Source organism: Sciurus carolinensis, chromosome X (genome assembly GCF_902686445.1).
Source record: "Sciurus carolinensis chromosome X, mSciCar1.2, whole genome shotgun sequence".
Classification (NCBI taxonomy): Eukaryota; Metazoa; Chordata; class Mammalia; order Rodentia; family Sciuridae; genus Sciurus; species Sciurus carolinensis.
Window position 1 is genome coordinate 82,853,877 of NC_062232.1, and position 27,700 is coordinate 82,881,576.

Here is a 27,700-nt window from a genome sequence, read left to right on the forward strand (position 1 = left end):
CCCCAGTACCAAAACAAAACAAACAAAAGATAAATAAAAAGTTGATGGGAATCTTTATTATAGGGAGCACAATCTGGTATCACTTGAACCTTCTGATGAATCTTAGCATCAATCAAAATGAGATAGGCATGGGGCTGGGGAGATAGCTTAGTCGGTAGAGTGCTTGCCTTGTAAGCACAAAGCCCTGGGTTCGATCCCCAGCACCCCCCAAAAAAAAAAAAAAAAAAAGAAAAAAAAAGAAAATGAGATAGGCATAGGCTGGGGATATAGCTCAGTTGGTAGAGTGCCTGCCTCGCAAGCACAAGGCCCTGGGTTCAAATCCCCAGCACCGCAAAAAAAAAAAAAAAATGGGATAGGCAGACATAATGCACCTCCTCATGCACTGTGGTAGTAAGTACATGGCACCATCTACTAGGTATCCTTGCCTAAAAATTGACAACGAATCTAACCAAACCTCTAGGTCTCACTACTGTTATTAGGAAATACAAAGGACAATTTAAACAATATCACCAGGAAGTAACTGGCCAAATCTAGAGCATCCAACAGTCAACAGAAAAAAATAGCCCAGTTTCTTCAAAAAATCAGTGACACAGAAAAGGGAAGATGTGAGATAGGAATTTGGGCATACAGAAAAATAAAGATAAACTGAGTCACAAAAAAGAAACACCCACGAGCAGTTGGAATATAAGAAATGCCCATGAACTGAACTGAAAAACAAGCAATTCCTGAGCAACCCAGCCCATGCCCTTGGCCTATGTCCTTACCTGCAAAATGTAACACAATACAAGGGCAACACACAAGTGCTAGAAAACTGGTGTGAAATTGTGTGACCCCACCCAGACTCCTCCTCTAGTCTAGCCCCAAGTTACTCTCCCTTTATAAATATTAACACCCCAGACAAATGGGCTGCTGTCTCTCCCTCTGGAGAGGGGTCGCTTTCTCCTTTGAATGTGTATTCCTTGCTTTACCCCAAAAGGCATCTCTCCCTTGAGATAATCCATGCTCTCCCTTGAATATGTATCTGCTTCCCTAAATAAATCTGTCTTTGATGGGCACCTGCTGAAATTCTCCTGGTTTGAGATACCCCTCTCCAAGAATTCCTCTTGTGACAGATGGACTATTACAGAATAAAAGAGAACTAAGAAACCTCGTCAACTGCTACAGTTTGGCTCTAAAATGTCCCCCAAAAGCTCGTGTGTTGAAGGTTTGGTCCCCAATGCAGCAGTGTTCAGAGGTGGGACTTTTCAGAGGTGATTGGATCCTGAAGGCTGTAACCTCATCGATGAATTAATCCATTTATGAATTCATAACTTGATGGGTTTTGGGGGAGGGACTTTGTTATAAAAGCATGAACTCTCTGCTTTCCAGCTGCCATGAGGTGTGCAGCTTTCCTCTGCTACATGCTTCTGCCAAGATGCACTGCCTTGCCAAAGACCTAAAAATAACCACACAAAGAGACAATGGAATAAAACCTCTAAAATCTTGAGCCAAAATAAATCTTTCTTCCTCGAAATTTAATTATCTCAGGTATTTTGTCATAGCAACACAAAGCTGGATAACAAGTGCAATCAGTGGATCTTGTTTGCATCCTGATTTGAATAAACTATAAAAAGACATCTTGAAAACAATTATGAAAATTTGAATATGGACTGAGAATGAAGAAATTATTGGTAACTTTAGTCAACATGATAGCATAGTGGTATGCTTTTTAAAACAACCTTATCAGTTATAGATGTATACCAACGTAATTTCTGTGAAATTTTCTTTAAAATCCTCCAGTCAGGTGCAAAGAAAAAGAGGATTGAAGGATAGATGAAATAAGATTGGCAAAGTACAGAATAGAGGACACAGAGACAAACCCACATAAATACAGTTATCTCATACTAGACAAAGGTGCCAAAAACATACAATGGAGAAAAGATAGCCTCTTCAACAAATGGTGCTGGGAAAACTGGAAATCCATATGCAGCAAAATGAAACTAAACCCCTATCTCTCACCCTGCACAAAAATCAACTCTAAATGGATCAAGGACCTCGGAATCAGACCAGAGACCCTGCATCTTATAGAAGAAAAAGTAGGTCCAAGTCTTCAACATGTTGGCTTAAGATCAGAATTCCTTAACAGGACTCCCATAGCACAAGAAATAAAAGCTAGAATCAATAACTTGGATAGATTCAAACTAAAAAGCTTTTTCTCAGCAAAGGAAACTATCAGCAATGTGAAGAGAGAGCCTACAGAGTGGGAGAAAATTGTTAACACACATTTCAGAGCACTAATCTCCAGAATCTATAAAGAACTCAAAAAACTTTACGCCAAGAATACAAATAACCCAATCAACAAATGGGCTAAGGAAATTAACAGACTCTTCACAGAAGAAGATCTATAAGCAATCAACAGATATATGAAAAAGTGTTCAACATCTCTAGTAATAAGAGAAATGCAAATCAAAACTACCCTAAGATTCCATCTCACCCCAATTAGAATGGTGATTATCAAGAATACAAGCAACAATAGGTGTTGGAGAGGATGTGGGGGAAAAGGTACACTCATATATTGCTGGTGGGGTTGCAAATTGGTACAACCACTCTAGAATGCAGTATGGAGGTTTCTTAGAAAACTTGGAATGGAACCACCATTCAACGTAGCTATCCAACTCCTTGGCCTATACCCAAAGGACTAAAGTCACCATACTACAGTGATGCAACCACATCAATGTTTATAGCTATTCAATTCACAATAGCTAGATTGTGGAACCAACCTAGATGCCCTTCAATTGATGAATGGATAAAGAAACTGTGGTATATATACACAATGGAATACTACTCAGCCATAAAGAGGAATAAAATTATGGCATTTGCAGGTAAATGGATGCAGTTGGAGAATATCAAGCTAAATTAAATAAGCCAATCCCAAAAAACCAAAGGCCAAATGATCTCTCTGATAAGAGGATGATGATACATAATGGGGGATGGGAGGGAGGCAAAAATGGAGGAAGTATGAATTGTATAGATGAAAAAAGAGGGGTGTGAGGGGTGGGGGGAAGGAAAAATACCAGAATGAGACAAACATCATTACCTATGTACATGTATGATTACACAAATGGTGGGACTCTAATTCATGTACAACCAGAGAAACAACAGTTGTACCCCATTTGTTTATAATGAGTCAAAATAAATAAATTATTTTAAAAAGATTGGCAAAGTGTTACTTACAGAAACTGTGATGGTACAAGGAGGATCATTATATTATTCTTTCTTCTTTTATGTATGCTTGAACATTTTATAATAAAAGATGAAAAAATAAGTCTGGATTCTACTTTTTAATGTGCCCTTAATTAGCTTTGTAATCCTGGCCAAGTCATTTCATTACAGTACCTCAGCTCCCTCCTCAGTAACAGAGACATAATAACCAGTTAAAATTTATTGTGTCTATTATATGTCCAGAGTTATACCAAGTAGTACATAAGAATAAAGGAAATATATATATCTTACCTATATATCTGTTTATTCTTGAAGCATCAGGGTGGGAGAGGAAGAGCAGCAAGAGAGAAAACTGGATTTTTGGAAATATAGAATATTATAAAAGAATAAAATCATCACCTCTAATTCTACTACACAGCAATAACAAACTGAGATCTTGGTATACATTTATACAGCTTCCAGACATTTTCTATAAATACAACATATACGTGCCTTTTTAAAAAAATAAAATTTGGACCACGCCATGTGTCCTTAGGCTCAGTTTGTGTGAGTGTGTGTGCATACTATTATATCCCATGGGTAATCATACTAAAGTATATAAAAGCATTATAGATATGTCAACATGACCTAGTTTTCATTTTCTTCCCACAGCAGTTTCATTAACTACAATCAGTCTTTTAATGAATAGGTACCACATGTGCCAAAGGAATAGTCATCTCTGGTTGAACTCTTGCAGCTGGTCTCCTGATTTCTCATTTTACCCTCCTCTAATTCATCCTTCACACAAACACCAAAGTGATTATCCTGAAATAGCCCTAAGTCACTCCTCTACTCCATAAGCTTCAGTGCAAGAGGTTCTTTATTGTGTGCTCCCATTTATTTGACAGTCTCAAAAAGACAAAACTAAAATGGAAGAAGACAGACAGACAGAACAATAGGAACCAAGATTGATGGTTGCCAGTGATTAGGGGATGGAGTGGATTTGACTATAATTGGATAGCACAAGAAATTCTACGGAATATTGGAATTGTAGTGTAATTTGATTGTAGTGGTGTTAACAAATATATTCATGTGTTAAATTTCATAGAACTGTATATTATCCCAAAATGTCAATTTTTCTGTATGATAATTTTTAAGTCATTGATGGTTCTCCCATTGCTTACAAATTCAAATTCAGGATTCTTAGTCAATACATTTAAGGCCCTCTGTGTTTCTGCCATCTCTCAGTCTAATTTTCCAACCTCATCTCTAACTGTGCCTCATCCCTAAAACACTTTCTAACCACACTGTCACTACTTGCTGTTTGGTGAATGTATGTATCATGATCTTTAACACCTCTGTCTGCCAAAAATGCACCCACCCACCACCAGCAGTGGAAATCCTATTTATTCTACAAGTCTTAGTTCCAATCTCACATCCAATGTGTACCTCTCCTCACTTCCTCAGGCAGAATTGAATCTCTGTCGTGCTCCCCCAGTACTTTGCCTATATCTCATTGCCTGACAGTGCCCCAATGATTAGGCAATGAAACCCCAAACCTCACTTAGAAGTATTCACTGTAACCAAACATTTGCATTTCTTCCGTTCATGTCTCAGTACCCAATGCCTCACTGGTTCCTAGGCCAGGCTACACCCAGAGGCTTTAGATTTGTCCTGCTATTTACTTCCCCATCCTTTAAACCTGTTTCCAACTTCATTCTTTTTAAAATATTTCTAGTTGTAGATGAACACAATACCTTTATTTTACTTATTTTTATGTTGTGCTGAGGTTTGAACCCAGTGCCTCACACGTGCTAGGCAAACGCTAGAGCTACTGTTGAGCCACAATCCCAGTCCCTCAACTTCATTCTTAAACTCCTGCTTTTCTGCTGTGATACTCAATTCCTGTCTTTAAGCACATGATTTTCCATTCCACTCCGAGTGAAGTTCTAGTTTTCTAACCTGGCTATGCCTATTCAATCTGACTTTCCTGTATGAGAGACAGAGAAGCCTTGTCTAGCGGGTGTGGGTACCTCAGGGTTGAGGTGAGGAGGAGGGATATCTTATTGGCAAGGGAGACATTCTAATATGGAAGAGCAAGTTGAGGAGTCAAGTGAGACAGACAGAGGTTGGAAAAGAGAAGTAGAGCTAATTGGGTCAGGAAAGCAAGAAAGGGAGGAGCCCAAAACCAAGAATATGAGCATAGGGAAGGCAGGAAACCTCTAGAGCAGGCTAAGCCACAGGTTGGTTTGGGTAATATTTTGTGGAAACCAATGTACAAAAAGTGACTGTCAAAGCAGAAGATGCCAAGAGATCAAAGAGGTAGACAAAGTCAGAATTGTACAAAATGCAATTTATTAGGGATTCATGGATAGAAGTGTGTTCTGGGCAGCAGGAAGACAAGATAATCCCTGCACCTTGTATCAGGAGGAAGGGGTGTGTATACTAAGCTATCCAAAGGTGGGTCGCAATCAACTGGAATGTACCTGAGCTTTATCAGAAACTATTTAAATATTCAGTTAAGGAACAGTTCAGGCATCGGTGCCAGGCATAAAATGCTCAGATGACTGTTTTGACAACTTTATTTCTCTTATAGGGTTTGTAATGCAAGCCAGGATCACCTGGTGAGCAAGATGGCAGTTTCAACCAAGATGGCTGTAGTCATGTCAAGTTGGATCAGGATCCCTTTAGGTAAATATTAGAAACAAAGGCCTTTTGACTGTTACCTTCTGTGTCCGTGACATGTGTAAAGAGACCTACTCCTATTTAAAGAGCAAAAGATGAAAGACATGCACTGACTTTGGTGCTACCCAGTCCAGATCATGAGTCCTAACATGATGATAAAATGAAACTATATAAATGATCCAACATCAACCTTGGTATCCAGTAAGCACTCAACAGATAACCCTCTCCTTTCAAGGGCACCTACTATAACTTGCTTTGTATTTCTATTTAGTTATATGAAGCATGTGTATCTCTTCTGCCAAATCTTAAACCTGTTGAAGGCGCACACTACATGATTGTTTTCATTACATTTTTACTTTTTAAAGTAATGTATTTTTCTAATTACAAGTATCATGTAAATTTATACAAAGTCTAAATATTGCAAAATACTTAATACAGGAGAAATTAATAATCTCCCCTACCTCCCCAAAATGAGAACTGCCAAAGTTTAGAAAATGTTCCTCCAACTTCTCCCATCCATATTGTGGTTGTTTTACAAAAATAGAAACATAGTTAAACTTAATTCTCAAGAGGCAAAGAAAGAATATTTCATACAAATGGAGTGAGCATCTATCATGGTTTTATTTAACTTATTGAGGAAGAAACCAGTAGGATGGCAAAGTCAACTCAAAAGAGGATATGAAAACTGGTAATTTTACATATAGTCAATTTAAAAAATAATTCTAACATAAGATTGATAAGTTATAATCAAAACTGATGAATGTTCTATAAGGCAAATAGAACCAAAACATGGCTTTTTTCTTTTCTTTTCTTTTTTTGTACCAGGGTTAGAACTCAAGGGCACTTATGTTTTGAGACAGGGACTCACTAAGTTACTGAGGCTGGCTTTAGACTCATGATCTTCCTGCCTCAGTCTCCCAAACCAGGATTACAGGCATGTGCCACCATACACAGTTTCATGGCAATTTTTTTTTAACTTACTTAACACATAGTTTAATTTTATGGTTTTCTTTCTATAAAGATGTATTTAAAATGACAGTTTTAGAGCTTAGACAATCCTATTGATTCAAGTGTTGATACTACCACAATTAACTATTTCATTCAATAACATTATATTATAGGGGTTTTTTGTTTTGTTGTACCAGGGATTGAACCTAGGATGCTTAACCACTGAGCTACATTCCCAGTCCTTTTTATATTTTATTTAGACACAGGGTCTCACTGAGTGTTTTGCTGAGGCTGGCTTTGAAATTAGAATCCTTCTGCCTCAGCCTCCCAAGTCACTGGGATTACAGCATGCATCGCCATGTCTGGCATGCTGCAGGTTTTTAAAGAAGACTTCTATTTTAGAGTGACAAGGTTCGAAGCAAAAGTGAGATGAAGGTACAGAGATTTCCAATATACCCTTGCCCCCACACATGTATAACCCCCCCATTATCAAGCTGCCCCACTAGAGTGATCATTTGTTACAAATGATGAATGAGTTTATATCAATACATTATCATCCAGTGTCCATAGTTTACATTAGGGATTACTCCTGGTATACATTCTATGGATTTGGACAAGTTTAATAATATGTATCCACCATTGTGATATCAAATAGAGTATTTTCACTGTCAAACACACACACACACAAAACCTCTGTGCTCCACCTATTAATTCCTTCCCCTTGCCTACTGGTGGTTTTTGTTTGTTTTTGTTTTTTTTGTTTTGTTCCATTTTGGTTTTTTGGTACCAGGAATTGAACACAGGGGTGCTCAACCACTGAGCCTCATCCACAGTCCTTTTTTTAAATTTCATTTAGAAATAGGGCCTAATTTGTGGAGCTGGCTTTGAACTTGCCATCCTCCTGCCTCAGCCTCCCAAGTCACTGGGATTACAGGTGTGCAAAACCACATCCAGCTAATGGTGTCTTCTTTAGGTGGGTAGAAAATAGTTACCGCTGTATCTAATCAGTTTTATAGAATTGTAAAATGACTGGACCCAAATCAATTGTACCAAATCACAGTTCTCTAGAAAGTCAGATGACTTTCAGGCCTATTAGACAATGTGCTTAGTGTGACATAAAAGCATCAAATAATCTTTACTTACATACTAGCTGCTCGTGATGTTGTAACAAATTAGCACAAACTGGGTGACTTAAAACAACATACATTTACTCTCATATGGTTCTGGAGGTCAGATGTTGGAAATCAGTTTCACTGGGCTGAAATCAATGTATGTGTCAACAGGGCCACACCCCTTCTACAGGCTCTAAGGGAGAATATTTCCTTGCTTTTTGCAGTTTCTAGAGCTGCATTATTACATTCCTTGATTTGTGTCCTCTTCCTCCATTGTTAAAGCCAACAGCAAATCTCTTCAAATCTATCTGCATATTTTCATATCGGCTTCTCTCTTATAAGGACCTTATGACTACATCAAGTGTAACCAGATAACTTATTTCAAGTGAACTGATTAGCAATCTTGATTCACCTATCATGTAACATAACATATTCAAATTTTAAAAGGAATAGGGTGTGGATATTGGGGGGGTAGGTGGGGATCATTATTCTTCCTATCACAACCTTGTTTGCAAATTTGAATGATTCTTTATAACCTCATATTTTATTCAACTTGGATTTTGTCACTTATCTTTACACTCTGCACATGCTGTATACATCTACCCCACTTTTTTTTTTTTATACCAGGAATTGAACTCAGGGGCACTTAACCACTGGGCCACATCCCCAGCCCTTTTTGTATTTGATTTAGAGACAGGGTCTCACCAAGTTGCTTAGGGCCTTGCTAAATTGCTGAGGCTGGCTTTGATCTCACAACCCTCCTACCTCAGTCTCCCGAGCTGCTGGGATTTACCTAACTCTTCTTAATGGCTAGATAGCATTCCAATTATAGAATTGCCTGAGTTAATCATGTCTCTATAGATGAAAATGTATTACCAATTTTCACCATTATAAACAGTGGTACAATGAACTTCCCTGTACGCTCTTTGTACAATCATGACCATATTTCCATAGGAAAAATTTAAAGAGGTTAAAATTCTAAGACAAAATGTATGCACATTTTGACAAATTCCCATTCAAAACGTGTGTGGCAATATGCTACACTCAGAGCAACTGAGTGCTTGTATTTCTTCAACATCACTTATGCCATGTATTTGGGATCCATTTTTTAGTCTTTTGGCAACTATATAGCACTTTGTAATATCCATGTTGCTTTTACACACACACACACAGAAAGCTTAATGTTGTTTGGTGAACTAGAGGTTAGAGCAATGCAAATTTATGTGTACAACCCATTGTCCTAAACAATGATGTATTGGTAACAGATGTGTAAATGTGCCTTGTATATTACAAAGGGCTATTCAAATGTTATTTCCATGCATGGAATGTACACTTTTCACACTTAGTTTTCATATATTACACAGGTGGAATCCACTACTTTTGTTTCACATTGTATATGCTTTGTTGCCAAGGTCCACAACATACTTTGACCATGTACCCCAGAAGCTTTAAGGTTTAAAGTGTGTGACTAATTGTGCCACTCCTTCAGGAGGAAAGACATAAGATTATGGACATATGTATTCTCTAATGATGGTAAAAGTAGCACAATTGCAAAAGCTTCAAAGAATGAGGATTCCCTCTTGAATAGGCAAGTCTTTTGGAGAGTTCAGAGTCAACCGATAGTGTATTTAAGGACTTCTAAGAGACAGAGTTCCATGGCCTTAGATGGACCATTCTGGTGGGCATCCTACCCTATGTATCTACCCTGCCTCCACCCAGGGAAGTGGCAGTAAACTCTGCAATGCTAAGGACCACACTGTTATGAGGTGTGAGGGGGCTAGCTGAGGGCAATGAAAGTTCCCCTAAGTCCTCAGGACTATGATAGCAGAGAAAGGGGCATTATTCTCCACCATCCATTTCCCCTGACCTGCTCTAGAACTAGGAGTCAGCTTCTCAGTGGGAATAAGAACAGTGTTGGCAAGAAGTATAAAAGAAAGGGCTTCAGAACTGCCCTGATGGGTTGTTTCAGGGGTCAGAGTTCATATAAGCCTGAGTGGAAATTTCTCCTCAGTTTTCTTCCCAAGACAAGAGTTTGAAGGTAAGTGTTTAAGAACAAAATTGAGACAAAGTCTGAAACTAGAAAGGAAATGTGCTCCTTTACCATACTTCCTCACACTTCCTTAATAGCGACCTACAAGTGCATGTAAGCACATGCTGTTTTCATCCCAGGCTTTTTAGAACTTGAGCCTTCTCTTTTTACTGTGAATTGAGTGGTGTTCTCTGATAAGGAGTGTTTATGAGAAAGAATGTTTGGCACAAACCCAATCATAGCTCAGAAAATACTCCTGAAACCAGGAACATATTAAAATAATTTCACAAAAACCAAAGAGGACTCAGAAATTTGGGTCATAGTTAAGACTAAATTCTGGAGTCTATGAACCTAAGACTGAATCCTGGTTGTGACACTATCTATGACCTTGGACAGGTCACTTAACTTTTTTATGCCTTAGATTCTTCACCTGTAAAGTATAGGATGATAACAATAACTTACTCATAAGGTTGGTTGTGAGAATTGAACAAAGTAATACATATAAAGGATTTATGCCAGGCCCAAAATGCCCAGAAATATGAGCTATTTTTAAATTCTCCCATAGTACCTTGCAGTTCTTTGCCAAAAATCTTTAAAGTATTTGCTGAACAAAGAAAATGACAACTATTAATTCATTTATATTTCCCTAACATGATATTTTACCCATACTTAGCCTATCAAATTCCCAATAAGGAGAATATGTATTGTTACAATGGCCTAGTTCTTTTCCTCAAACTTCACGGTTCTATTTCCTTTTCTAGAAACCATTTATTGACCCCATCTCTGCCTCCTCTTCTATTCAGTAATATTTGTCCCCACACATGTACACTGTGTTGCTGTAAGATTTCAGAGGGTCAAAAAGAGATTCTTCAGTTAAAGACATGTTTGCAAATGGAAGGGTGTATTTCCCCTACCCACCATCTCATGTTCCACAATTCCTTCTTCTGTGTATCTAAAAGATTTCTGTGAAACAGAAAAGCCACCACCAGAGCTGGGAATATAGCTCAATTGGTAGAGTGCTTTCCTTGGAAGCACAAGACCCTGGGTTCAATCCCCAGCACTGGGGGGGAAAAAAAAAAAAGAAAGAAAGAAAAAGAAAAGCCACCACCACCAGGCAGGGTGGCACATGCTTGTAATCCCAGAAGTTTAGGAGGCTGAGGTAGGAGGATTCTAATTTCAAAGCCAGCCTCAGCAAAAGTAAGGCACTAAGCAACTCAGTGAGATCCTGTCTCTAAATAAAATACAAAATAGGACTGGGGAAGTGGCTCAGTGAGGAAGTGACCCTGAATTCAATCCCCTGAACCCCTTCCTCTGAAAAAGAAAAGCTACTACCTATAAGAGTTTCAGGTTTTCATTTGCATAATGTATCACTACTGTCTCCTCCTTGGGTTAGGGCAGCAGGTTTTTCAGGTTCGAAGCTACTCCACACCCCTCTCCCTAAACTCTCTGCATTCCTATGACATGAAGTCACTGAGGCTAGAGGACATGGGGGAGGAAATTTTGCTTTGTCCAGTACTAAGGCATACTTTTCTACCCTGTCTATCTTCTCTTTATCTGTAATTGGTCTGCCTGACTTCATATGTGTGTTTATGTGTATGCATGTATGTGTGTGTCTTTCTTTGTTTCCATAATGGCCTCCTCTTCATTAGCTGATTCACATGGCTTTTATGGACCAAATTATTGTTCCATGCTGGTCCTGGTCTAAATCAAGGGCATGTTAACAATTAAGGAGAAATTCTTGTTTGAATTCCAAGGAGGTAGTGTGTTCTTCTAGAGGGCTGATGAATTATTTCTTTCAAGTTCACCTCAAATAACAGAAGTCGGTGTGAGCTTTTTTTAAAAAAAAATATTTTGTTTTAGTTGTAGGTGGAAACAATACCTTTATTTTATTTTTATGTGGTGCTGAGGATTGAACCCAGGGCCTCACACATGCTAGGCGAGCATTCTAACACTGAGCCACACACCCAGGGTGAGCTTTATATGACAATCAGCAAAGTCTCTTCATCATGAAAAATGGAATGAGGGAGCTGGGTTTGTAAAAGAAAATCTCTGCTGCTCCAAAGTAATTCCCCACATTCTCCTCCAAATTAAGTAGCCAATCCTTTTAGCTCTAAACAGCAGTTGAAGGTGAGAAAACCAAACTGGCCATGCCAGGAAATAGAATAATTCTGATTAACAGCCTTACTACTTACAAGAGAGAGCTCCCTCAATATATATAATGTACTGGCATTGGATAAGAAGAGAGGAAATTGTTATATGCATGTATGAATATGTAACAACAAATCCCACCATTATGTACAACTATAATGCACAAATAAAAATACGAAAAATATAGCTGGGTGTGGTGATGCACACCTGTAATCCCAGCGGCTTGGGAGGCTAAGGCAGTAGGATCACAAGTTCAAAGCCAGCCTCAGCAACTTAGGGCCAAAGCAGGTCCTAAGCAACACAGGGAGACCCTGTCTCTAAATAAAACATGAAAAAGTCTGGGGATGTGCTCAGTGGTTAAGTGCCCCTGGGTTCAATCCCCACTACCAAATAAATAAACAAGCAAACAAAAATAGAAAAAAAGGAGAAATGTCTAAAACTAAATTAGTATTAAACTTTTTTAAAATTAGAGCTTTATAGTTACACATAGTAGTTGAATTCATCCTGACAAACTCATACATGCATAGAATTTGAATTCAGTCCATGATCCCTCCCTTTCACTCCTTCCCTCCCTCCCCTCCCCTGTTCTCCTTCCTCTACTCTACTAAACTTCCCTACACTCATCTATTTATATTTGATTGGTTCTTTTTTTTTACTTATGCATACAGGTGAAATTCCCTGTGGTATATTCATATGTGCACACAATTTTTTAAGCATTTTCTGCACTGCCTCCCCTTTCCCATCCCTCCACTCTGCTTCTTGATCTCCTTCTCCTACATTACTGGTCTTCTCTTTATAAATTCTTAGCAGGATCCCAAGAGTAAATTGGATGGAGATGAAAATCCTTTGGTCTGCTTGTTTATAACTTATTGAAGTATTGGGGGTGGCCACAACTGTACACAGTACTAGGAGGACTGTTCACTTTCCTTGTCTGTGGGGGGAAAATGTTAGGTAAATTTTGGAATATTTGGTCCCAATAGGCAGTGGCCACAGTAACCTCAATTCTGTAGTTACTTTAGAGGCATCCAGCTTACATTCCCACTATGAGATGTAAACATTGAGATACCTGAGAAAGAGCGATGTGAATTCATCCATTGGTTCTGAGAATGGTTAGAGGGTTGAGAATCCATATTCCTTGTTAGAAAGTAAAGTCCTGCAAGCAAAAACCAGTACCTAGGGTGATTTAATGTGATCTGGTTTCCCTTCTCTACCTTCACTCTACTTTGAAGTGTTAACCACCCATCCCAATCCAGATGATAACCCATTCATGAGTACTTTCTCTTCTCCCCACCCTAAAAAGCAAACCACAGATCAATGAAATACCCAGGACAGTAGCAGACACAAAGTAGTCTTCATTTCTTTCATATACAGAAACAGTTTCAATTACAGTTCAGAATCCCTGAGATCTACATCAAATAGTAAAATGTCAAGAGCACAGAAAAGCTGGGTTAGAAAGCATTCCTGTTAATGAGGCAATAAGTAAGAGATTCCACTCCACCATTCCACTTGACAAGCTAGATGCCCATGCAGGTCCCTGAGAAATGTCATTCTGGCTTTACCCTGAAGGAATCCTACCCTGCACTCCCTCCTCAGGGTGTTCCTATGAAGGGCTACTGCAAATGGCCTGTGAATGACCATTAGTAAAATCCTAATGGAGAGCTAATACATCTGGGGAGCAGGTCTTTTAATAGTGGTGGGGGGGAGTTTTTCTTCTAAGCCAGGACTTTTCATTGGAGTTAAAAGACCCTACTCACACTCACATTTGTAGGATCCACAACAATCAGAGAGTTTCCTGAGAGGTACCCATAGCTAGTAAGCTGCCATATACTCTGATCAGTAGGATATATTCTAGTGAGATTCTGAGTCTTCAGCACCTTTCAGGAAAATTCTTTTTCCCCAAGCAAACGAGCAGATCTGCAAAGTCACAGAGAGCTTAAGGTGCTTAGAGGTCAGTTATCTCAACTGACCTGGGTAGAAGGGATGTGAACAATATTTCTGTTCATTCCACTCCTGGTTTCCAAACATAGCAGTAAATCTTCAAGAAGTAAAACCTATTTTGGGGTCATTCTTCTGATAGACTTACCAGAAAACTCGAGAAAATGTTCTGGTGAGTACTCACCCATGAGCCTCATCCTTTCCTTCAATTTCAGAGTTGATCTTGGCAATCCCCAAACCATCCCATAATACCCAGAAGATAGAATCAGACAACACTTTGTCTTGTTTCAGCATCAAAGCTTGGCTCTGAGTTCTCAGCCCTTCGCCGATGGTGCCAATGGCAACAGACACAGTGGAGGTAGTCTATTACATTATGGGTGAAGAGTGAGCGCAATGGGTGCAAGTACTGGAAGAAAAGTAGCATGAAACCAATGGAAATCAGATAAGCAATAATAAGCTGCAAGGCAATCAAGGAATGACAGTAATTCAGTAACACTTTGACTCCAAAAAACTTAAAAACCAAGACCATGATCACATTCTCTACCAACCTCACACTATAGTGCAGGCCCATATGTCCCCAGTTCTGACCTTTGTCAACAAGATCTCTGTCTGCCAACCTCAATTGCAGGGCTGACCAGCAAGAGAAGTTAATGCCAGCATAGAGGATGGTGACTGAAATCAGCACCACCAGAGTGCCTACACGGCTAAAATTTTTCTCAATATTATTGGGCATCTGGGCACCACTCCTCCAGAACTTAACCCAAGGCTCAAAGAGGATGACCAGGAAGTTGAGCACTAAGAAGGGCACGGCCTTCAACTTCAAGGTGGCTGAGAAGAGCACCAGAATCATGAGGCGGGAAGTGATCTCCAATGTCCTCCAGATGGTGATGCAAAGGACTTCTACTGGCCCAAGGCGAATCTTGTAGTCATCATACTTGATCTGGATAGCCAACATATTGCAGAGAGTAGCCCCATAGGTGACAGACATCAGGGAAAAGACCATTAGCACAGCTGTAAAAACAAAACAAAACAAGGAACAGGAGAAAAAAGGCAAGCAGTCAATGTTGATATAAAACCTATACTCAGATCCAGCAGTCCAGAGATGATAGGTAGGACATGGAGAGCCTCAGCTAAGAGTAAACTCAAGTAGCATGCACCTGAACAGACATGTTTGCAAAGAAGACATATAAATGAACAAGAGATATATGAAAAGGTGCTCAACATCACTATACATCAGGGAAGAGCAAATCAAAATCACAATGAGGGTTTGGGTTATAGTTCAGTATAAAAATATGCTGTAATACATTAATAATCATAAATGTACAAAATAATCTTTTTTAAAAGAATAGGTCTTAAAACACTGAGAAGTCACTAACATGAGAAAAGGACATATAAAGGTACAAGGCAGGCCTACCTAATAGAGCAGGCTTCTGAGCAAAAACTGTATGAGACAAAAAAAAAAAAAAACCTTTCTGAAAAAAAAAATCTAATCTTAGCAGGCAGAGAGAATATACTTTCTAATTGAAGTCCCTTCTTTGATGTATATTTTCTTCAAGGAACAAATCTTGTGTGTCTTCTAGAATGTTTAACTCCAGTTGCATGTGTCAAAAAGTATACTACGTATTTCATGAAGGCAGAAGGGATCATATCTATTTTATCCACTGCTGTATCCTCAGAGCCTAACACACTGACTAGAACATGGTTGGCACTCAATAAATGTTTGTGGAATTAATGAAGAAATCTGAGTTTAGAGAGGCAGCATAAAATACCTAGAAGTCCTTGCTTCAGCTGAGTATGAGCTTATAAAGTCATTGAATATCTCTGTGCCTCAGTTTCCCAATTCATGAGATAGTCTAGAGGTGCTCTTGTCATTGGCCATGCCAATTCATAACTCCTATTCATTAGTATACATTAGGAATCTATGAACTTCCAGCAGAGTGGTTCAAAAATTTTAAAACCCTGTTTCCCACTCAATGGCATCCATGACACTACATGTTAAATTAGGGGCCCAAAAAGGCAGAATGCTAGGGCTGGGGAGATAGCTCAGTTGGTAGAGTGCTTGCCTTACAAGCACAAAGCCCTGGGTTCTATCCCCAGCACTGCAAAAAAAAAAAAAAAAAAAAAAAAAAGGCAGAATGCTCCCTAACTTTCCTTAACGAAGCTTCAACTATAGACCACACAGGTGGCCCTTCACTAATTTTCTTTTGGTCAAATTATACTAATTACTGGGGGGGGGGAAATCTAGTGCTCTCAAGAAAATGGGAGATCTAAGGAGCATACCCCAAAAAGAAAATCTGGAGTTTTCTGTTCCTATAAAAACAGTGGATCCAGGGAAACTAAACAGTGGATCCATAGTATGTCAAGTTAATCTTCAAGAAAAGTGAAGCCTTCCCCAGAAAATTACAAAAGTATAGCTCTCTAATAATTTTCTTCAGTTGATGAATAGTGTTGGAATATTAAAGGCTGGAATGGGAGACTTTGAAAGTGGTTACTCTTAAATTTCTTTTTTTTTTTTTTTTTGGTACCAGGGATGGAACTCAGGGGTGTTTAGTCACTGAGCCATATTCCCCTCCCCTTTTTATATTTTATTTTGAGACAGGGTCTCACCAAGTTGCTTAGGTTCTCACTAAGTTGCTGAGGCTGGCTTTGAATTTGTGATCCTCCTGCCCCAGTCTCCAGAGTTGCTGGAATTACAGGCATGTACCACCTCATGCACCCAGCCCACTACCATTGTATTTCTAAACCATTCTCATTCCTATCCTCATCTTGGTGGAGATGGGAACATCAGCTATACATCTAGTCAAGTGTCTGATGCCTTCTCTTAAATTAGAATTCATTTATTGAAAGTAGCACAATAGAAGGAAGGAAATTCGATGCTTCCAATAAATGGAAAAACATTTTCCATATGTCTCCCTACAAATAGACTCATGCCATAAGAGATCAAAATACTGCTATAGTTAGAAACACAGGCTCTGGAGGCACATATCCTGAATTCCCATCCAGTCTTTGCCACCTACTATTTATAAGACCTTGGGGAATTTACTTAACCTCTCAGAGCCTGTTTTCTCATTCATAAGAAGGGGATAATAATTACCTTGAAGAGCTGTTGTGAAGATAAAATGAAATAATTACATGCAAAGTGCTTAGAGAAATGCCTGGAACCTAATGAATGTTATCTGCTAGTTTCTGTTTTCCTACTCTCCCCATCTACCACCCCCCACCATTTCTAAAAATATACTTGGGTACATTTACTTTACCAGTGCACTATCCTAGCCTTAAAAACTAGCATTTGAGGACTGGGGTTGTGACTCAGTGATAGAGCGCTTGCCTAGCATGTGTGAGCCACTGGGTTCAATCTTCAGCACCACATAAAATTAAACAAATAAAATAAAGGTAAAAAAAACTACCATTTTAAAACTGATAGGACACCTAGAAATAAGCTTTTAAAATGTGCAATACCTATGGTGAGAAAACTATAATTTTACTGAAGTACATTTTAAAACATTTAATGAAATGAAGATTTAAGATTTATCATCGTCCTATATGAATTTGATTGATCCTGTGAACCTCCCATAACCTAAATAATTTACTACAATTTCAATCAGAATATCCAGGCAATGTGATTATTTTGGTTATTGTTTTGCTTTGTTCTTTTTTTTTTTTTTTTTTTTTTTTTCGGTGCTGGAGAACGAACCCAGGGCCTTATGCTTACAAGGCAAGCACTCTACCGACTGAGCTATCTCCCCAGCCCCTACTTTGTTCTTTGATGAGGAAATTGACAAACTGATCTTGGAAATTAATCTATTTGGAAGACAAGAGATTTAATCTATCAGTTAAGACTTGTGAAAGACCTTTCTTGTAAGAAAGACACAAATCTACAAGCAATAAAAAATCTGAATACATAAAGATGTAATACTTCACAATATCAGAAGATACTATGAAGTGTATTGTGCACATTAAGTGCAGGGTGTGTGTGATATGTATATGCACATTTAAAATGTGTGTATTTTAAATACAAAAATATATAAACATGTACATACATGTTTGTGCACAACAGAAAAAGGATTAATAGCTAGAATAAGTAAATAACTTCTACAAATTAATTTGAAAGATAAACGATCCACTAGAAAGAATAAAATATATAGTTAGCAATTCACAGTACATACAATACATACAATAATCAAACATTAAAAGATACTCAGCTATAGCCACAAAGACAGCCAATTATTTTAAAATCCAGTTATTTATAATTATACAAATAAATGTTTAGTTTGAGATATGAAGAAATGGGTACTTTAATATGCTGTGGGTGGGAGAATAAATTCATAAACCTTTTGAGAGGGTTATTTAGCAGTATCAATAAAATTTTAAACATACATTTTCTTTCACCCAGCAATTCTAATGCCATATATTTATTGTACAAAGTTTCATTCAAGTACATAGATGTTTATAAAGACATTAACTGTACCAGTTTGCAATTGGAAAAAAATTAAGAAAAATTAGAAACTTTAGAAAATTAGGGAAATGAAAAAGAATGTTACAATTCATACAAGGGAAATATATTTTATACACTTATACATGTATGTATAAATAACTGTTGAAAATAGCATAGTTTTGAAGAAGATATTGCTGAAAAAACATGTTTCATACAGTTCATTTTTGGCAAAAACATGTACGTTATGTTGTATGTTTATATTTATATAGTAAAAAGTTCAGAAGGATACATACTGAATAACTAACATTACTTTTGGGGAGTGAATTTACATTTCCAATGTTATATTTATTCTGTATTTTGAATTTTTACTATAGCCATGTCCTATTTTTATGATTTAAAAAATGGCTAAAAATAGTAGTGCATGATCTTGGCAAAAATTTCAAGCCATACTGAAGTAAAAATAAAAATCTATTGATTTGTCATTCCCACTCTGCAGAGGTAATTTCTTTCATAGCTTTCCAGAAAATTCCTGTGCAGATACAATTGCCTGTAGGTCAGTTTGTGCATGTATTGCTTTTGTAGTATATATGTATTTTAATTAGATGATTTCATGACCCTCAAAATTCTCAAGAGGAAAAGCATCATCACTTCCCAAAACCTTTCTCCTGAAACTACTGTGAATTCTATGTATGTGAAAAGCTTTGGAACCAAAAGAACTTTATAATCTGTTCTTAGTAGAATTAGTTCTTGCATTTCAGACAGGGGACTTGGCCAAACAGGATCAACACATAATAATAAGGAAATGATCCGAAGCTGTACCCACACCCATACCAGCTTCTGCGCAAGCAGATGAAGCAAATCACAGGCTGTTAAAACTCATTAACAGCACTTTATCTTGACTTAGAAACACTGACTCACATTTCATCCTCTGCTGGAGGTCTTACTCATCTCAGGATCCATTTTTTACAAGTTGGAAATTAAGACAGTGACTGCTTTGTAACTTCCTCCAGAGATCACAGCAAGGGTCAGAACTTGAACCAGGTCTGATTCTCCTCAGTATTCATCCCACACCCCTTTTCTTTCTCTTCACTGACATTGGGAGAAAATGATTAAATTAGTGGTTCCCAAATCAGGCTGCTCAGAATCAATTAAGGTACTTCATATAAACGCAGATTCCTGACCTCCCTCATTCTGGGATTGATTCAGGCCTGGGGAGGAATGTGATTTTAAAAAGAACCATGATTCTGATGATCAGTAATATTTGGGAACACCTTCCTAAAGATGGTCACCCCTAAACAAAACAACTAACATCATAATTTAAACACTTGGGACAAGGGAAAATATCTTACTGACTGTTGGTGTTACTAGCTTCTTTTGGGACTAGAAAGAGTTTATCTGTGACATTTTTAGTCTGAACAGTTTTCCCCAGCTTAAGAAATCAGGCAGGCCTGAAATTTGTGCCATTCAAAACAGTAGTCACTAACCACACATGGCTATTGAACCCTTGAAATGTGGCCAATATTACTGAGCAAGTATATTTTTAATTTTACTTAATTCTTATTGAAATTGCCACACAAAGCTAGTGGCCAGTATATTGGACAGCTCAGGTCTAAACTTCCAACAACCTTGATTTAAGTGGAACCCTCCCCTCTCCTGATCCCACTCACCTCTACCCAGGGGAACCTCTGCAGAGATCAGAGTCACATAGAGCTGATAGGTCAGCTGGGGCACTGAGCCCAGGAAGGCTTGGATCTGTGACATACGTTTGTAGGCATTGCGGTGCATAGCAAGGGTCCGGATGGAGTGGCCCACCTCCCATTCTATCAGCACCTCCTGGCCATCTATTAGCATCTTCTTTCTGGTGAGGCTGACATAGGGCTCCTCCTGCCCCTCTTTCTTCCACAGTGTGAGGTACTTAATCATGGCCTCCAAACATCTGCAGGAATAAAGCATCATGGGAACTTAACTAAAGCTGTCCTAGGAAGGGAGGCTGTAACAAGGAGGAAAAATTGGGGGAGGTTATGCTACTTTTTGCCATTTCCTCTCTTCTGCTCATTTGTGAGTCAAATGATTGGTCACATCTTCTACAAATTATGTGAGTCTAATTCTGTTCTGTTTGGTCTTATCTACTAACCTAACAACACCATTTCAGAAATACTCTTAGAAGACAGGAAGTTGTTTTGTCTGCTTAAGAACAGATCTGTATTGCTGGGCGCAGTGGCTCACACTTGTAATCCCAGTACTTAGGAGGTTGAGACAGGACTGTGTGTTCAAAGACAGTCTCAACAAGGCCCTAAGCAACTTTGTGAGACTCTGTCTCTAAATTTAAAAAAATTATAGGGCTGGGGAGATAGCTCAGCTGGTAGAGTGCTTGCCTCACAAGCACAAGGCCCTGAGTTCCATCCCCAGTACCACAAAAAAAAAAAAAAAAAAAAATATATATATATATATATATATATATATATATATATATATATATATGGCTGGGGATATGACTCTGTGGTTAAGCACCCCTGAGTTCAATCCCTGGTACAAAAAAAAAAAGATTTAAGGAAATACTGTGTTCAGAAAAAAAGATGAAGGTTCTAAAGGGCCCTGGTTTTTAAAACACCTTAAATTCCTATAGTAAAGCATATTTAAAAAATATTTTTAGCTGTAGGCGGACACACTACCTTTCTTTATTTTCATGTAGTGCTGAGGATCAAACCAAGTGGGTCACTCATGCCCATGCCCAAGCACTATACCACTGAGCCACAACTCCAACCCCAAGCATTCTTTAGTCAAGGCATTCAGGTCCTTAATTGGGGTCTCAGATTATTTTTTCAAGAAAATGCTTTTGCTGTGTCATGTGACTTGTTTGAAAACAAGTCTTTTAAACCTGATTACTTCTTTATGAAGTCTATCATTCTTGAAATAGTAAGAAGAAATTTCCTGCTGTCTCTCTCTCATCTTCCCATTATATCCGAAGTCTCTAGCAGTTCTGAAGTGGTAAATAAATGAGAATCAACTAGAACATCTTGTTTTGGAACACCTGAGTTACCACTTGCCCCACTCACTCTGAATTGAATGGAAGCTGTGGGCTATTTTTTAATGACAAGTAAGAACATTTGTGGTGGAAATTAAGGGGTTGTATTTATCTTGCTCACAGGCCTTATCACATAGTGGGAATTTGATAAATATTTGCTGAGTAAATGAAAGAATGAAAAGGAAAAAAAGAATACAGGGTGAAAATGACAGGAGGAGAGGATAATAGCAGCAATGAGATTCAAGAGAAAAATAGATGAAAGACAAGTTTAGAGATTTATATACTCTTTAGTCTTTAGCTCCCAATAGGAAAGTTTGAAATATGCACTGACTGCCATTTTCCACAGGATTCATTTCAAAGTGTGTAGTCAGAAAAGTCCACATTCTAGAAACAAACTCAAAGACCTGGGAAAGAACAAAGAAGAAAAAGCAATGCTTTCTTCCAATTTTAGATTTGAACCCAAGCCCATTTATGCTATTGTGGAATAAACAATTACTCTTCATTTATGCTTTTTTGTTGTTGTTGTTGTCACCAGGGATTGAACTCAGGGGCACTTAGCCACTGAGCCACATCATAGTACTTTTTTATATTTTAATTAGAGACAGGATCTCACTGAGTTGCTTGGGGCCTCGCTAAGGTGCTGAGGCTGGCTTTGAATTCAAAATCCTCCTGCCTCAGCCTCCTGAGCTGCTGGGATTACAGGAGTGCACCACTGCGTCTAGTTATGCTTCTCCTTTTAAGGTTGGTTTGGAATAAGGTGTTTGCCTTACTTGTAAGCTTCAGTAAACCAGAGTACATTTTCATTTCCAGAAGAATGTTTGCATTTCATGTAAGGGAGTCAGTCGCTACAAAACACCTTCATGTGCTTGATAGCACTAATCAAGTTCCCCACTTGATTAGTAAAAAGTAATTGGCCTTGAATATAAGCATATAAACTACAATTTATGAGTTTTTAATTATTTTTCCCTGCTGTGAGTTTAAATAACTGAAATTAAAAATGTTTTTCAGTCATTTTTAGCGGAAGCTAAACAACAAAAATGAAAAAGAGTTAATACAGAGGGTCTAAACCAAAGATGCTTGGGAAGTCACAAGCAAAAGTCAAAACTAGGATCTGAAAAAAAAAAAAAAAAAAGAAACTTGGGGTATGGGTACTTACTTAAATTTGCATCTTGAGAATTCTCAATCTCAATATATTGCATTTAAAAAGGGAGGGAAGAATGGTTCCCTTGTTCCTCTAGTGACAACTTAAAATGTCTTGGTTCCAAGTTCAAGATGAGGTCTCCCTTTACAACTTCAAAAATTTAGAACTGGAAAGGACTTTTAGGTTACTCAGTCCAAAGATTACATATAGTCAGCTGAGTCATATCTCACCAATAGATGTAGTTTGGACTGTACAATGTTGTTTTAGACAGTTGCCAATTTTTAAAATCATGAAACTTCATATAAAACCCTGCATTAGGAGATTCTCCTGAAAAATTAGGGGAACTGGCAATACTGGGTCTGAATCCTAACATGGAAATAATGGGCTGGAATTGTAGAGTGGCTGCCTCCTCTACAGGCAGGTCAATATTCCAAGTTACTGTGGTACTTCCCATAATTTCTCTAACAATGACACTTTGTTTTCATTTATCATCACACATGAGACTACTAGTTTTCTCATACTTTCCCTACTTCACTCATTTATAATACCTGCCTAGTCCCTGCAAGCATTTGAGTTCAAGACTTGTGATCTAGCACAAACCATTTGGGAACTGAAGTTCAAGGCATCTTCTGAGATTTCACCAAGGCCACACAACTAATCAATGGCAGAGGGAGGACTAGATTCCATGCCTCCTGAATTTGAGATCACGCTAAGATATCCCATATTTTTCTGTGATGGAGCCTAAGCAATTCCTCCCCATTAAAACCACACTGGTAAAACACTGTCAAGTTTTATGAAGATATAACTGTCAATAAAATTATATGTGTTTACAGATATAAATTTTTATAAAGGGGGGAGTTCCATCCTTACCAGTCTCATAGCCTGTTTTTAGTTCTCAATGATGAGATACCTTCCCAGCCCATTACAACATTAACACTCTGACCCATATTTCTCAGCTGACTGCAGGTGTTTGTCTCTCTTGCAATCATGACAAACTTTGTCCATTCCTCCCTCCTGACCTCATAAGTTTTGCAATGTCTACCTTGAAAACCCCATGGTATCCAGATGAGACTGTTGACACAGATTCCTGTCTCCCTACAATTAAGTACATTCTCTTCCCTTCAAGGCAACCTGCCTGGATGGGAACACCTAATTCTATTACATTGTGCTACTGCATCCAGATAGAGATGGATTACCTTTCTTTGCCCCCTGCCAACTGTGTACTTTTATTGCAGAATATATAAAAATAAGCAAATAAACAAACAGGAGATCTGATGACCTGACAGAGAAAATGAACTACATTGGGTTGGGGTATCAGATTACCACAGATGACTATTTTGGTATTTTACAGATGTCTAATAACTGGAGAATTTGAAAGTGGCAGCAGCACTAGCTCAAGTAGCTTAAGGTAAAGAAAATGTGGGACAGGAGTGAGGCAAAAAAAACTTTCATCCCATTTACAAAGTGTCTCAAAGACAAAGTTAAAATTACACACGCTGGGGTGGATGGGGGTGTGTGTAATTCAGTGGTAGAGCACTTGTCTAGCATGCCCAAGGCCTTGGGTTCAATCCCCAGCACCAGGGGGGAAAATTACACACTCTGTAGCTATTGGCCTACAGGGTGACCACATCTGTTGGTCTCAAATCAGTTTTCACAGCCCAAATCCAGATACCACGCATTGTTTAATGACATCTCTTAGATGGTATCATTACAGTTTTGGAACACATGCCACATGTTCATCAGGGTGGCACTTAAGGTTCCAACATAAGTTTTTTGGATGGTAGACTAGGAAGCCAAGAATGGAAGGGAATGGAAGAGTCACTTAAATTAGAGGCACAGTATCAGTCTTGTGAATATTAGCTTTATCTTTCTCTGCACAAGTTTTGAGGTGGTAGGTAGAGATTTAAAAAGTGCTCACCTGATAACAGGTCCCAAGAGGATTAGATGCATAAATAATGATAGCGGTTTATCTTTGGCCAGATCTCTGTGGACAAAAATGAGGGTCAACTGAACCATAATGGATGAAAACATAAAGAAGGAAAAGGTGTATGTCATCCAGAAGGTTTCATTATTCTTTCGATAGATTCTAACCATGTATAAGGTAGATGCAGCCTCCCCACAGTACAAAAAGGTGGAGAACAGGATACCAAATGGAAAGGTAAATCGAGGATTGGCCCCACGGATGACATCTTCCTCCAGAGATGAAACTGGATCTACATTTGGCTCCTCAGGAATTTCATAAACTCTGTCCATCGCAGAGGTTCTCAGTGTTGTAGTTCGGTGTTCACAGCAGCACCCCGCCCATCCCCAACAGAACCTGTAGCCTCTGCAGTCCAAGTACCAATCAAGTGGGCTCTGTCAAGTCGAGTTCCAGAATGGAGATCAACTAATTAGAACCAGAGACTCCTCTCTTCTAGATCCAATTAGATGTGGAGTCTAGGAAGGAGAATCCAAGAGTACCACTTTGAACTTGACTCTTGATTGGCCCAAGAATCCAATTGTCAACATACGTGCTGAGAAATTTGGACAAGGCGAAAGCAAGCATCCCAGTGCCGAGTCTGGAGTCCAATTCCAAGAGCATAAAGAGACATGGGAACGGCGTTTTCCGTGGCGGCTCCTTTCTCGGCCCTACTCCAGGTAGGAGGGTAGCCACTGTCAGGACACTGCCAGCAGCTCCCCGTGAGGAATTCTGAGCAGTATGCCCTCTCAATTCAGCAGCGAACTGAGCCAGAGCAGAAGAGAGGGCGCAGTCTGAGCGTCCCCAGGGGGATTCGGTTCAGCGCTTTGGTACACCAGCTACTTCGAGGTTGTGGCTCTAAGCTCGCCCTCTCATACGCTCACCGGTGCTCTCCCAGGACCCGCGCCAAGCCAAGGGTTCTCAGGATGGCTCTTCGGATTTCCCAGGCCCCGCCCCCAAGCCAGCCGGGCTGGGGGCAGGAGTAATGTCACCACTCTGTCCCCAAGCTCAGTATCTAGGGAGAGAAGCACCATGCGCTCTCTACTGGAATCAAGCAGAGGCCGGAGGGGTTTCTCCACCCAGGAACTTTGCTAGTGAAAGGCACAAGGTACGAGCCGCCAACCCGGTCAGGCAGATGTCGCCAAACTCTTGGACGCTGTCTGGCTAACAGGGTCTTGCCTGAACCGCGGTACAAGAGGTCGGCGACTTCAGGAGCTAAAGCACCGGGATGGCGGGGGTGGGCGAGATAGGAAGAACAGGTGGGGCCAACAAAACCAGCCAGAGTTCCAAGTCGACCAGCCGAAGGATGCTCCGTGCAGAGGCGCGAAAAGGAGGGCTTGGACCTTTCTTCAGACGCACTTCTCACCACGACCCCCAGACACAGGAGGGAGCCAAAGCTTTCCTCTTCCCCAAGAGCAGAAGGCACCCACTTCTACCCCCACCCTCCCTAACTAGCTCAGTGGCTCGCTCCCACACTAACTGAACCCACGCGGTTAGGCAGGTGTGTCTCCCTTGGGCGTAGGGTTGATCCTCACTAGGTCCTATCGCCCTCCAGATAATGTCAGAGGAGAGGGTACCTGGGAAGCAATTGGGCCAGAATTTCCTTTTCAGCTGACTACAGCTAAGGGAAGACTGAACAGGGTAGAAGTCAAGACACAAGACTAGCCCAGACACTGAAGGCTCCTATTATGTGCCTTGATTTCTCCACTTGCAAAATGAGGCCAGGACAGGAGGTTTAGAATGGACTCTCAGGTTTTTAGCTAAAAGGTTCCAAAGAGGGGCCAAATTCTAGATTGGCAAGTAGCCAAGGGTGCTGTTAGTAAAAACTGACATGAGTTTCTTAGCTCTGAAAATTAGCTAGATTCTTAAGTGCAATCCTCCCCCATCTCACTGAGCTTTTGTTTTCATGCCTCATTTGCATAATTCTAAACCCCAGAGAAAAAGAAAAAAACATCTGCCTCTGGGTGATAATATAAATGTACCAGAGCTTGTGCCAATCTCCTTTTGCTGCAGTTAAATAATCTGTGAGGAGTGGCCAAGTTAGCAGTGACCAAAAGGATGACCTCAAGATAGACTTAGTCTTGTCTTTTTTTTTTTTTTTTTTTTAAAGGTTCCCTGGATTGCTGCCTCCTTTCCTTAGGGCTGATTCAGGGACAGATTCAGCATCTAAGGATTGTTGCTTTCTGAAACAGATTCTCCATCTTGGTCTGCACCTGTGGTAGCAGCTGGGCTAGAAGGCCCACACTTCCTCCTTCCCTTTCACACTGGAGGGAGGTCGACAGTATAGAGAACTTCCAGTTCAAGTGTTTATTACTTGAAACATTCTAACTAGGAAGAGGTTCTCCGCCAGGGGGATGCAGTACAGAATGTCTTGGGGCTGTTTGAGCAACCTGTTTGCAAGATAGATGTCAGGCAGGGTGACCAACTGGTTCCACTTTGCTGGGATGGAGATTAGTCACCTTAACACAGGATAATGAAGCTAGGAAGAATGTAGAATCCCAGTGTTCTAGCTTTTCTTCCCCATGCCTTTACCAGTCCCCAAATACACAAATCTACAATGCCTTTCTACTTTGTTCCAAAATAATTCCTTTCCTCTGCCATCCAAGGCTCTCTAATCACACAGCTTCTCTGTCAAACTTTAATTGCCCACGCTACCCTACCAGACAACTTTTGCTCCAGTCCAGCAGGTTTTCTCACTCATATTCAACCTGCTCATTCCCACCTTCTGTGCCTTGTTGATGCTATTTATAGCCCCATTCACCTTTTCCTCTATTAGTGCAAACCTTCCTTCAGGGGTCAGCTCAAGTATGACCTTCTCCAACCCTCTCCTATCTATGCTATTCCCATATGCTTTCTTGTACTAACTAGTCCTTCAACTGTTTGCTCTGCCTCCCCAATGTAAGTGTAAACTTAATGAGGGAGGGATGTCCAATAAATGTTTACTGTGGATCTTGATGACAATGGCGATTGACAGATGATGATGAAGCTTCCTCCCCCATACTTCCTCCATGAAATCAGGCAAGACTTAGACACATTCATCTCTAAAAGTGGTAGGCACTGGAGCTGGGGCATAAAGTTCTTTGGCTGAACAAGCTCTGCCTTACT

General features: G+C 39.5%; 1 protein-coding gene across 3 annotated transcripts; it reads right to left on the reverse strand.

The window, feature by feature from the left end:
* Nucleotides 1–1,418: 1,418 nt before the first annotated feature.
* Xkrx (XK related X-linked) lies at nucleotides 1,419–25,785 on the reverse strand. Of its 3 annotated transcripts, XR_007106375.1 has the most exons (5): nucleotides 24,557–25,785; nucleotides 20,140–20,408; nucleotides 13,169–15,048; nucleotides 3,493–3,553; nucleotides 1,419–1,435 (listed from the first exon to the last, which is right to left on the reverse strand). XR_007106375.1 is itself a non-coding variant. In XM_047535691.1 (4 exons), exons 2-4 carry the CDS (start codon nucleotides 24,586–24,588, stop codon nucleotides 14,303–14,305), a joined length of 1,047 nt encoding a protein of 348 aa, XP_047391647.1. In that variant the 5' UTR covers nucleotides 24,589–24,622; nucleotides 24,730–24,864; the 3' UTR covers nucleotides 12,752–14,302. The 3 variants fall into 3 exon arrangements, 2 of the variants coding, with proteins under 2 accessions (XP_047391647.1, XP_047391646.1); XM_047535691.1 differs by lacking the exons at nucleotides 1,419–1,435; nucleotides 3,493–3,553 and having other exon boundaries at nucleotides 12,752–15,048; nucleotides 24,557–24,622; nucleotides 24,730–24,864; XM_047535690.1 differs by lacking the exons at nucleotides 1,419–1,435; nucleotides 3,493–3,553 and having other exon boundaries at nucleotides 12,752–15,048.
* Between the last annotated feature and the right edge of the window lie 1,915 nt (nucleotides 25,786–27,700).